The sequence below is a fragment of the Notothenia coriiceps genome, unplaced genomic scaffold (assembly GCF_000735185.1).
Source record: "Notothenia coriiceps isolate Sejong01 unplaced genomic scaffold, NC01 NC01_scaffold00036396, whole genome shotgun sequence".
In the NCBI taxonomy this organism is placed as follows: Eukaryota; Metazoa; Chordata; class Actinopteri; order Perciformes; family Nototheniidae; genus Notothenia; species Notothenia coriiceps.
In genome coordinates, this window is record NW_011369097.1 from 502,765 (window position 1) to 515,569 (window position 12,805).

General features: G+C 39.7%; 4 protein-coding genes across 4 annotated transcripts in view; 2 read left to right on the forward strand and 2 right to left on the reverse strand.

The window, feature by feature from the left end:
• The window catches only part of lin52 (lin-52 DREAM MuvB core complex component), a 27,545-nt gene extending 21,763 nt beyond the window's left edge, over positions 1–5,782 (reverse strand). Inside the window, exons 1-5 of the mRNA XM_010792259.1 lie at positions 5,604–5,782; positions 4,523–4,597; positions 4,391–4,428; positions 4,189–4,255; positions 3,948–4,031 (exon numbers count right to left, since the gene is read on the reverse strand). Coding sequence (XP_010790561.1) covers positions 3,948–4,031; positions 4,189–4,255; positions 4,391–4,428; positions 4,523–4,597; positions 5,604–5,622 — 283 coding nt within the window. The 5' untranslated portion in view covers positions 5,623–5,782. The remainder of the gene's footprint in view (positions 1–3,947; positions 4,032–4,188; positions 4,256–4,390; positions 4,429–4,522; positions 4,598–5,603) is intronic.
• Positions 1–12,805, forward strand: part of tmem200b (transmembrane protein 200B) — a 461,151-nt gene that overhangs the window by 435,857 nt on the left and 12,489 nt on the right. The window lies entirely within an intron of this gene.
• Positions 1–12,805, forward strand: part of LOC104963667 (calcium/calmodulin-dependent protein kinase kinase 1-like) — a 366,751-nt gene that overhangs the window by 64,865 nt on the left and 289,081 nt on the right. The gene's annotated exons all lie outside the window — the stretch shown is intronic.
• Positions 6,439–12,805, reverse strand: part of pomt2 (protein-O-mannosyltransferase 2) — a 27,476-nt gene continuing 21,109 nt past the window's right edge. The window contains exons 20-21 of the mRNA XM_010792258.1: positions 7,513–7,624; positions 6,439–7,177 (exon numbers count right to left, since the gene is read on the reverse strand). Coding sequence (XP_010790560.1) covers positions 7,072–7,177; positions 7,513–7,624 — 218 coding nt within the window. The 3' untranslated portion in view covers positions 6,439–7,071. The remainder of the gene's footprint in view (positions 7,178–7,512; positions 7,625–12,805) is intronic.

The window sequence follows — 12,805 nt, forward strand, 5'->3', positions numbered from 1 at the left end:
CGATGCATTTTCGCCTGGCTGACACACACCCACACACACTCACACACCAAAACAAACACATCTGCACCTCCCAACCCCTGCCCCAGCCGACGCCTGTTCAAGAGGTGTCCTTATTAATAGGCAATCAGTCAAAAATCATTCATTAAAAAGCCTAAAAGGTTTTACACCCGCGCCATGATTAGCTGGGAAAGAAAATCCAATGAATTCCTAATGCCTTTATGGAAATGAGGTGTCATTTCCGATCTGCTCATGGAGGCGGCAGGCAGGCAGAACTGAAGAGCGGTGTGTGTGTGTGTGTGTGTGTGTGTGTGTGTGTGTGTGTGTGTGTGTCTGCCTCTGCTTTCGCACAGCTCTAACACTGATCCTGCCTGAGATATGGACAGGCTTTATCAGATACAGCTGCAACCTGCTACTCGTGTCAGCCAGTTGTAAAATGTGTGTGGAGCCGCTGTAGATTTTCCAACCATGGTACATCACTATAGTAGCGGCTCTTTTCTCAGTCAGCACGCCCAATTATTTGAAAAGATATAACTATGGGAGCCAATTTGAGAAAACTCGCCCCACCAGGCTCAAGGTTACTACACATTACGATGATAAAAACCCGAGCTTCAAAAACGGAACCATCCTTGAGGCTTATTTCCCTTTCCTCACACAGATTGTGTCCCCTTCAAATAGATACGCCACAATGCTGCCATTCATTGCAACCATGAGCCCCAAAGAGACACAGGAGAGTTAAAAAGAGGAGTAGTAGAGGTGAAGAGGAGGAAGGCAAGAGGCGGTGAGGAGGCATCCCCTGTTCCTCATTCAGCTGCTGTCAGCTCAGGCACTTCATAACGGCCCGCCCCGCGGTCAGCCGCCTGATGGATTGATGGAGGCACATTAGCACCGGTGGGGCCCAGTGAATGCAATCATATTCAGCAGCGGCTTGATTCTAATAGGCCGGAGATTGATCCTGAGGGTGAGGAGGAGGAGGCGGCTCCCATTAGGAGCTGTCAGGGCAGGGCGACCTTCAGTCTCACCTTCACACAGGGAGACGCAACAGGGGTCAGGGTGGGTCCACGCCATGTGTCATAATCAGAGGAGAGGTGCTCTGTAGAGCTACAACAGGTGGTCTACAGAGCACAATGTGAGACGCTGTTTTAACCGAGATATCACAGTTTTAAACACTGTTATATTGTTATTTCTTTTCCTGGCCTCAAAGATATTAGTGGGAACTATGGACATTTAAAAAAACAAAAAACATTCAGGATAGTCCTGTGGCCTAAGGCGGGCCAAGAATATCAGTCAAATTAACTCTTTCCGAGATCAGAGAACAAGAGTGGATTGTACAACTCAAATGTGTGATGTCATAAAGTTTCAAGCCTGGTACCGCTCCCTAGACAATGAATTGGCCAAAATGAGGTGGTGTTCACAGATAGTCAGCAAGGGAAGTGTTCCGAGTATATGGATACATTTCCTGGGTCAGAAAAGAAAACAATACACCAGAAGAAAGCTAATTTGGGTATATACAAAATTTGGTTCCGCAAAATCAGGTGTTCTTCTCACGTTCTTTGTTTGGGACTTTATACTTGATGACATCACAAGTTTAAAACGTACTTGTATAGTTTATGTTTTTTTCTAATGCGTTTGATTTTTAATATTCCATAGTTAATATCCAATATTTCCTAAATTAGAATTTTTTTTTTTTTTTTAAGTGTTTCATTTATTTTTAAAAGGGTACATTATCCGCTTTATCCAACCCCTAACATTTTAATGCACATTTATTTCTACAATTTCTGCCAAGGGAAAACTTGGGAGCTGGCCCATATACTAGCCTATGTGGAGGCATCTCCTAAAAAGCCCCACACTTGAAATATAATCCATTATCAGAAATGAGGTAATCACTCAAAAACGTGAATCGGTCCTACAAGTGCTGTAGTCCACTCGTCAGTAGTCACATCTTTCTAATATTCTGTTATTGGTTTAAATGTGTTAACGAGCGAAGGCTACCCTGGAAACATTTCCTAATCAACAGCCCACCCTACACAGAGAAGAGTTAAATGGTAGTCGGTAGCCCTGAGCCCACAAGTGTGATAGAGCCCCATCTCCGGCAGTGTGGTGCGCGTCAGCACGGCCCTCCAGCGCGTCCCAAAGGAACACTCAGCTTTCAATTACCTCAAATAACAGCACTTATCAGAGTCCTCAGCTCTCCCCAGAGACTCAGGGCTTGATGCCCGCGCTCAGCAGCCCACGACAGGAGCATTCATCACGGGGTGGAGTAGCAGCTGTGGCCTGAGGAAGAGGCACGCGTCAAACCCCTCTGGGACTAGAGCGGGCAAGCGTCACTCAGACATCATTGGGGGTGCTGGTGGAGGAGGGGGGGATTAAGGGAGTGTTACAACCCCCCGTCACTTCCATGTTAATACTGATGTACAAACATGTGTGTACAACAGTATGTAGAGTGCAAAATGTGCAAAAAGGGCAAAAACCAACACTGTCTTGGTATGTTTGAGGCACAGGGGGGAAATGGCGTCCTTGTAATAATGTTTGGTCCCGGTCCTCTTTCTAACTGCAGTAGGGGAGTTTCACTGCTTGATTGTTCTGTGCCCATTAACCAGCTTCCTTTTTAATGGTCCACATGTTGAAGGGGGAGGGGTAGTAAATCCTATCCCCCTGCCCTCAATCTGAGTCTGAGGAGTCTCGTTTACGGGTACTGAAGAGTGCACAAACATGATGAAAAAGTAGCTGAGATTTACAAGGCCTTCCCTGACAGCCAGGAAAAGGAGAAAATTAAACCAGAGAGCATTAAACAGGCACCCATTACAGGGCTGCTCCGACACCCATAATAACCATCATTGTGTCCCGTCATCACAGGGAACATGACATGATTGCAAAGCCTGCAGGCCTGCACATGTGACAGCTAATGTCTTCATACCAGCCAGATTACATGCTTCTGTGGGTTGGTGGGGGAGATTAGACACTTTTACAACTAAATGAATTTGTGACTTATGGTCTATGCAAATACAACACATGCTACACAATCTACAGCCTGATGTCATGTGTTTACTCTTATCTAGGCCTCCTGTGGTATGTTCATTTGGATATGTGTGCATTATACCATTGCAGACCACAGTTCAATCACTCAGGAGTCAACTCCCTTGCCTACACATTTGATGATGTTCTTTTTCCCTTCATGCATCTCTCAAATTTCAAAGCCTTTCCAAATGATGTTCTACATAACTTTATTCATAAGTACAAGCTGTCTTAATGGAGTTTTACAAAGCAGTCAAATGTGCAAGATTTGAAAACCTTACTATCAACATCACATCATTGTGCCTTGACTATGACCCAGGGGGAAAAAAACATTAACATGTATTTATATCTTTCCATTAAGAGGGAAGGCTATATCACAATTCTTCATTGCTTTTTCACTGGAAATTCCCATTTGTCTCTTAGAGCACTTAGCTCTCTAATCCACATGGATTATGACAATGGAGCCAGTGGAGAATGGATTAAACACTAGATTGTACATCAATCAAATGCTTTAGCACTTGTTGTGGGCATGCCCCTGTTTTCCTACCTTTTCCCCTCTGACAAGATTGACCTAAATACACCTTTATAAAAGGTCTCAATTCAAACTATTTATGCTATTTCATAGAACTGGAGAGCTGATTTAAAATGGCTGGTTCCAATTTTGATCCATTATGTTATTGGATTCAAAGTAAACATATGAGCCTATGTGCAGTCAGCTTGTTTGGGTCTTGAAAGTGAAAGCACATATGGAAGCTGTGAAATCAACTAGCTACAAGAAAGGCTATGAGCACCATCTAGTGGTGACGTGGACCAACTTGCATCTGTTTATGGTACATTTGCATACTTTTCACTTAAATTGTATTCAAGTGAAAATGGAACCAAACATTTATATATGAACCTTTTTAACGTCAGGTGTGTGATGTTCAGGTACTTACACTCCTCCAGGCCCAGCTGATAAGCAAGGTTCTGAAGTCCTTTGACCTTCTCCATCAGGTTGGCTGTGGTCAGACTACCCAGCTCTACAGAAGGATAACAGGAGCTATAATGAAAACTCAACGTGTAACTAGTTTCAGCAAATGTGATCCCATTTGATAGGATTATACTATTTTCGTCTACTTTCTCCCTGTTCAAAAAACAATTGAAATTGTTACAAAAAAACAAAATGTTGTACATTACCTTTCAACATTTCAATGTCCTCACTCTCTAGTTCAGCCATCCATTTAGGGGGCGAATTATTGATAGGCTGTGATGTAAGACACAAGAAATGTCTCAGTGAACAAGATTTATAGATGGGGCCTATACAGTATATCATAGTATGTCAAGCCTATTTAATTATCTAGTTTGTAAATCAAAAGTAGCCACAGTGAATTTAACTCACGTTTTTACAAGATGCAGCAAATTCTGCAACTCCAGGCACTGTGTGAGAGATTACAGGATAATTAAGATCATGGCAACGTAGGACACAATCTCATGGACAGTAATCACAGGAACAGAGGGGATGTAGACTTACAGCGCTCCGGCCACAGGTCTGGTGACGCTCTGTCCAACTTCTCAAAACTCAGCAAAGAGCCCTCAAAATCGTCACCTATCAGAACACAAAATATACTTCTTTTTTTGGTTTCACACTCTTTATGTGGAAAATGCATTCATTGTACTGCAATAATGTAATGTAAGAGTTTTAGAAAGAATAAAAGTAAAGACAATAATAAAGTTACTGTTTATGTGTAATTCTCAATTACTGTGTTGAACCAATATAGCTGGCATTATATAACATTGTGTACAGTATTGTGCTTAACATCTGACTAAAACTACATTTTCAAACGAAAAAGTTGTGCCTTTAATGAGGAAAACGTCAGGAGTTGTAAATAATAAAAGTATATCAACATAACACACAATGTTAGTGTGTTTTATCAGATGTGAAAATATATTGCCTATATATTGATTAAAATACTACATAATTAAAATGCTTACATACATAGTTCGATTATATGTAAGTTATGTCGAAATGTAATACATTGCCATACTTTAGGGTAGCACACAAACATGTGTACGAAAGTCATCAACATGGAAGACAACTACATGGAAATAAATACAGTCATACCTTAATGTTTTTAATAAATTATAAATTCAACATCAGTCCTAAACATTAGTGTTGTTAACAAGACAAAAGCATGAACATCGACTGACTATTGGAGTGAAACCCATGACTGATCACGTTATTGTGAATGAAAACATTTGGGCGTTACACAAATTATAAACAAAGCAGATTTAGCCTGTTAATAGCAGGGCAGCAAGCTTCTGAGATTAGCTATGTGTGTAGCTGGAAGCAGTTTTGTTGGTCAGTGTGAACGATGGTTCACGCTTATCGTCTCTTCCCTTTACATTGGTCAGCAACAACACTGGGGCTAGTGAAGGCTTTGGCAACGTAATAAACATCTCCAAACATTACAAATACAGCGTTAATATATGTTTTCTGTCGCCTTGGTATGTCCTTGTGTGTAGGCATAGGAGTTGCTAAAGATATAATGTCCTTAAACATGTCTAATTTAAATGTTATACACAAGATAGCAGGGTAAGGAATTAGAATTTACCTCCATTTGGAGACGCCATCTTCAAAACACACACGTGACTAACGACAGCCAATCACAGCAGCCGTCCCCAGAGTTGACGTCTAGCGGTTTTCTTAACCAACTTCCCACCAGGAAGAGCGCCGTTACTGCATAAAGACTGAATACATAGGTACATACCTATGGTACATACATACATAGGCATCAAAGTGAATTCAAGATGCATTAAATACATTACATGTTTTTGAATGGGTGGGGTCAGTTGATACATTAACTTTCAAGGAATAAACGCCCCCTTTGACTACATGAATAAGTAAAGCTCCAAGCAATCTATAATATATAATCAAATGGTCCCTATTTTCAGGTTGAAAACTACTGAATTACATACCTTTTACTTTCGTTTGGGAAACACCCTATATTTATAAATGTAAAATAGTTTTTGAGAATTAGACTGTAAGCAGGAATGTATATATCTTGGAAGTTATTACATTTCAAGGACTAATTTGTAATGGTATTCATGATCGCATATACATGATCACAGACAAACTGATAAAAGAGTTCAGATCAGAGTTGGTCTTATTTTTGTTTTAAGTCTGTCTTGGGTTATTTTAAAGAGCCATTGCAATTGTACATTGTTATAAGCAATGATTTCATGTATTTATTTGTGACATATCTTGTGATAATGTTACTCATTATTCCTGAATATCTTAGCCATTTTTTGGGAGAGATTAAATAAAATATAACAATCAAAAAGTATAATAGTAACAAAAAGTCATCATAATCTAGTCTGGAGAAAAAACAAACACATTTGGAGCAGTTTCTTTTTTGTCGATAGTGTATGAACCAAAGTAACCACAGATTACAAGAATATCACAGTTTATTCATCATACTGAAATGTGACAAAGTCACTAGTAGTTTTACAAAGTAAAAACAGAAACAAGTACTTGATAGCACTGATCGCTAAATACAATTCAAAAATACTGGGCACTACGATCAAGACAAACACAAACAAAATACAGTCTCCGATAGCCTATAACTACGTACCAAACAGTGTTTCGTTAAAAGTCACCAACACTGAGATGCAGCATTTGAAACATTTTTAGAGTTATTTTACTAGCTCCTTACAGGCACTTGAGCTTATTGTGACATACAGTACGCACATTGTATTTCTTTAAGTCCAAGATATGAGATGTGGAGTTAGTTAAGGCAGCTTGGTGAACATTATTGTCTAGATCTGTATTCCTAAATACTTCACAACACTCTGGCATTTATATTGCACTGATTCAGATCATTCTCATAAAGCACTCTTTACACATGACATGCTTTAATACTCAACAATAAGAAATGTTCGGACACTCAATAATACATGAGTTGGTAGAGATTCTATGGTAGTGTGTGCAGTCAGTACATTATGTAAAATTAGACCATAAGTCCCTCATAGTCAGACCAGTTCTACATTAAAATAAAATCTGTCTTCTTCGTGCAAAGCTGACTAGAACTCCCAGGAGTCCATCCACTTCAGGCCGGCCATGGCGCTGCCTGGCTCGTGTGCCAGAGGACCCTTCATGCCGTAGGAGAGCGGATGAAACAGGTAGAAACTGAAGCAAAGAGATTGATTAAAGGGATTTATACAAAGTCAAACAAGCGATCGTAACAAATTAAAAAAAGGTTATGAGGTAATCTAAACCTAGCTTGCTGTTTTCCTAGCTTCTAATCTTTGTGCTAAGCTAAACACTTGCTGGCTGTAGCTTTAGCCTTAAAAGAAAAATATGAGAGTGGTATAGATCTTCCCATCTATCTCTTGATTTTAAAACACAAAAGATGTTTTGTTTATATTTTTGTTCAGTATTTAATCACAAGAAACCTGGTTAAATGCATTGACATCACAGACTGAATCTCATCTGATTATGAAGTTTCTCAATATTCATCTCACCTGTAAAGAATACTGAAGAGAAGAACCATCTGCCCGAGTCTCTGCAGCCAATCACAATAAGGCCGGCGAATTAGAAGGTCAGTGCTTTTCAACAGAATGTCAAATGTAATTCCTGTGAAAAACAAACACAATGCTTTTAACCCTCGGACCAACATGACGGTGACATCATGACAACATTAATCAAGGCTCTCTGAAAGTCTGAAAGTGTGGGCCCACATCGGATAAAACTCGGTCATAAACCTTATGATTCTAAGTTCTGGAGTGAAATGTAGTTTTTTTTTGCAATAATATCTGAGAAAATGTATGGACGTTAGATCACAATTGATCAATCATACTGTATGTGTAAAAAAAGAAACTCACAATCTTTGTCCGTCCAAAATTATCGTCATTAATTTATCCCATAAGACATTGTGTGAGATTGCTATAATAAGAGTATTTATTCAAGAGGTATGGCCAGAAATGTGTTTTGCGTGGTCAGTCTTTAAACTCCCAAAGTGTCCCAAAGTCCAAGTGGATCTATCTTTGCCTTACATCTCTCCCTCCTCGCTCCCTAAAAACACCTCTTGCAGGACCGCCCTTCCCTACAGGCCAATCATGCAGGCTGCATGGGGCCCCGCCTTGCGCAGGGGGCCCCGCCCAGAGGGCCTCAGCTGCTGTGAGCAGTTCTCCGCTCAGTTCTCCGCTCAGTTCTCCGCTCAGTTCTCCGCGCACCCCCCGCGAGAGTGAGAGGTGACAAGGGGAGCACGTCTATAACCCGACACCGTTGCAATGAATCGACATCTGACCAATCACGGCTTTGATACGGCCACTAGTGCAGGTGAAGAGATGTCGGTGAAAAGAAAGTTTCAGTCCGGCGCAAGCAAGAGGGAAAAAAAACAAAACATGAAGAAACTAGAACATCACTCGAAGGTGGTTTATTGTATGAGTCAAATGTGCAACTTGCGAATGTTGTATACTGTAAGTCAAATTGCCATATTAAAACATCAGCTGCAATTCACGACATGAAGAAGGCAGTCTCTGCATTGCATATAGGCTAATGGAGATGCAGTTATTTCCAGCATTCTTTATTTACCGTTCATTCAAGTATGTTATGCCTTTTATCTGCTAATGTACAGGAGGAAGAGTGATAAACTGTCTGTCTACTTGGCTTACATAACAGTTAAAGTTTACAGCCTAAAAAACATGGAGCATTTTTTCCCCTTTTATTCATTTTTATGTCAATTTGCACATTTCATGGTGATGCTCAGCCTCCCCCCTTAACTCCTAACAGTCATCATCATGTCAACCACAACACAGATAAATACTGATAGAAATGTGTCTGTAGTTGTTGATACATTGCTGACAGAGGGAACTACATTTGAATACAGATTTAAGAAATATCAGTTTTTGAGCATGTCATAAGCATGTTTTGTCTTGACTATATTACAACTATATTATAATAANAATCTAAAATGGTCTCGTTTGTTCGTTTGTTCCTTGATGTCCAATTTTGGTACCACTTTTGTCACGAGGTTCAGATATATATGTTGGAGATTAGGACGGAGGAAAGATAGCAATAATTGAAGTAAAGTAAAGAGTCGCAACTTAAGGTGTGTGTGTGTGTGTGTGTGTGTCAAGAGACGGTAATGTAACTATTGTTCTGTATATAAGGAGAGATTAAATAGTAGTTAGAATACACTTTACAGTGGGAAGAGTGAATTTGACGGTAAATGTACTGTTGGCAGTTACGATGTCCTCGATTTGATTGTCCGAGACAAACTTCATTAGTCCCAACTTAATAACATAACCTAAATAAAGGACCACCGAAAAAAAGAATTTCGTAGCCGGAAAACCAGTCCTGAGCCTAAACAGTACGAGAACCTCTGAACCTTTTGTCTGTCATTCTTTAGTACTAACTGAGGAGTGGAGGGCAATGGAACCCTACCAGTAATCACCAGACGTTGCACCATTTCGGTTCCGAACTGAACTCGAAATACCTCTCTCCTATAGAGGGTCGTCTCTTACTTTCTACTTCCCCTAGGAAACCGTCGTTATTGTATGCCTGGATGCCTTACTGATGGCTAGTTGAACATTTGTGCTACCGGTGTCGTGTTCTGTGTGGACCATATAAATGTCAAAACAAAATACATATAAGGTGTCATCTTACGATGTTTTTACAGACGAATTATTACAACTAGTATTTTGTTTAAATTGGACTGCAGTACCGTAAAGTTTTGTCCCAATTTTCGACCCGAAATATATTACGGTAACAATGAGCAGTCTTGTTTCTCTGAGTATTTTTTCAGTTAATATTGTAATTTTATTGGATTTTACTGAGACAAAAAAAAAACGACCCTTATTCCTCCCCTTGTCGATCTCACCGGCAGAGACAATCTTAACCAATAAATACATAGAACGTTTCTCGATTCTTTGTACAGTATGAAAGGGTCTTTATACCTTTCACTCCATGCTGAAGTTCACTGATGTCAGGAATCTCGGTCTGTCTCTCGTGTTCAGCATCCTCTGGTCCGTCTGCATCACCTGGAAACTTTAAACAAACAGATATGTAAAGTAACATGTGTTGGTCACAGACTTTTTTACATGCAAACTTCATGTCATAATCTTTTTGTTATCCTTAAAAAAAGTGCTGGATATCACAGCCCTTACTGTATCTTACTAGTTGGGGTCCTTTTTATTTTACTGTTATTTTCGAATATTTTTTCATGAGACAGTCAAATTAAATACAGTATGTGTCCTATGCCATATTCACATTCATTTGTAACACACACGTAAGGGTAAAAGACAAAAAATTTAAACAAATGTAATGCAATGAATAAGCTTAATTGTCACAGAAGCACACACAACGTCATATCTAATATTCAAACAAATCATTTCCTTATCCCTAAAGCATTGAATACTACTATCACCGTTAAATGCAAGCATTACGTTACATGTTCACGTTCTGCTGCCACAATAAGTCGGTTTCTCCAGTGTAATGATAATAAAATACTAAGTAAGTATTGGTAATAATATTCATAAAAACAACAAGGTTTGGGTTTGTTTGTTTAATATGATGAACGTTAACCAGTAAGCTTCAATAATTAACTCCAGCTCAACAAACCATATTGCAATATCTATGTTAAAGGTGGGGTAGGTAAGTTTGAGAAACCGGCTCGAGATACAGATTTTGATGTATTCCACGGAATGCTCTTAACATCCCAATAGCAATGAATATCTTAAGTGCTTTGACAAAAAATCCATTAAAAAAGATTGGAAGCTGTAGTACTGTAAAAAGCACGACTAATCATTTTAGCCGGCACGGCTAAAATAACTGGATGGTCTACAGTACCTGCCTGTCAGCTTTCCATCTGTGCACAAACTTATCTCGTGCCCTCATTGGTCATGTGCGCATTCGTGTATGTTGGAGGAGGGGCTCTGTAAGGAAGTGGCTGATTTTTTCCGGTTGTGTATTTTCAAATTCTAGCGCACTCGAGCCGGTTTCTCAAACTTACCCCACCTTTAAGACAGTAATGAATGTGCTGGTGATGGGAGATGATGAAGGAGGTGGTGCCATTTTAAGACACTGAGGCAGCTTTAATACCTTCAGATCTACCTTGGACCCACTGTGTTTTCAGAATGTGTTGTTCTCAGTCCTGATATAATTCAGAATTCGGTGGGGTTCCCCCTTTTCAAAGACATCGATATGTTTTGCTTATGTTTTTTATTATCAATTTATTTCAGCCTCCAACTCACACTTTAGCTGCCCCCATGCCTACATCAATGCCTCCACCAATCAGAATGAGGGTCAGAGTTCAGGAAGATGTTTTCCTCATCCCAGTTCCACAAAGGTTTGTGTACACGTCACTTTCATATACATGAATGACTGCAGTGTAAGGACGTCTTAGGTTAAACGTTTGGGATTTAACATTAAAGAACATCCCTCCATATCCTCGTTTCACATTCCCCAGTGAGGCGGACTCGTGCACCGTGTCCTGGCTGTGTAAGCAGGCTGCTCAACGTTACTACCAGAAGTGTGGCCTCCTGCCTCGCCTCTCGCTGCAGAAGGAAGGCGCCCTGCTCTGCCCTCAGGACCTGCTGCTGGCCGTCCTGCACACCAACGAGGAGGTGAGTCCAAGCAGTACTTTGTATTTGTACCAGTATTTGGTTCAGCACTTTAAAGAAGAAGCTCCTTAGAGGACATAAATGTCAGTCAAAAAACTGCCATAAAAAGTATTTTATATTTGCATTAAAATGTTCACAGAGTAAAATATTTATTTTCTCAATTCAATCTTAAATATTTTTTTTAATGGAAAATAATATACTTAATCTGCATACTAAATGCTAGAGAGAATACCTTTTTTTTTTACTGTCTGGAATATGTCATTGATGAATAATGTAAATTTGTAATCATCCCATAATAATAATAATAATAATAATAATAATACAGCAATAATAACCCTAGTAGAAAAAGGGGAAATGGCATGGGGCAAACATGAGAACATTTCTCAATCTGGTGTAAGACATTAAAAACTAACATTTTGAAACCAGCGTTCTATATTGAAAGTCTGATTTGACATATTGCATTATGTTATGCTGGAATGTCCTTGGTATCACAGATTTTTATTTTAATTGGGGTTGCATTCCGGACTGATTTTGGTCTTTTAAGGGTCTAAAAAAAATCTAAAAGCACAACTTCTCTTAACTTGGTTGTATAGCGCTTTGAGCACCAGGAAAAGCGCTATATAAATAACATGTAATATTCATAATGTATTATTAAAGGTCCCATGTCATGGCCATTTCTACTGATCATATTTCCATTGTTTAGGTCCACTAGAATAGATTTACATCCTGCAATTTTCCAAGCTCACATTGGTTTCTCATACAGCATCTCTGTATAGTATGTGTATTCACTCTCTGGCAAGTGTGTGTGTGTGTGTGTGTGTGTGTGTGTGTGTGTGTGTGTGTGGTATTGGGTATAGTAACGTATCGCACGCACACACACACACACACACACACACACACACACACACACACACACACTTGCCAGAGAGTGAATACACATACTATACAGAGATGCTGTATGAGAAACCAATGTNCTATGCTGCCCCAGAACGCCTCGTTGGAGATTTCTCTTTTTCCATTGTTTTCTTCTTATAGCGTAGTAAGTACAGTGACGTATTGGGTATAGTGACGTAACGTATCTCACGCACGCACGCACGTGCGCGCACACACACACACACACACACACACACACACATACACACTTTGTATTGTATGAGAGAGGTTCCAGGTTGAATTGAGGCGGATATTTCTA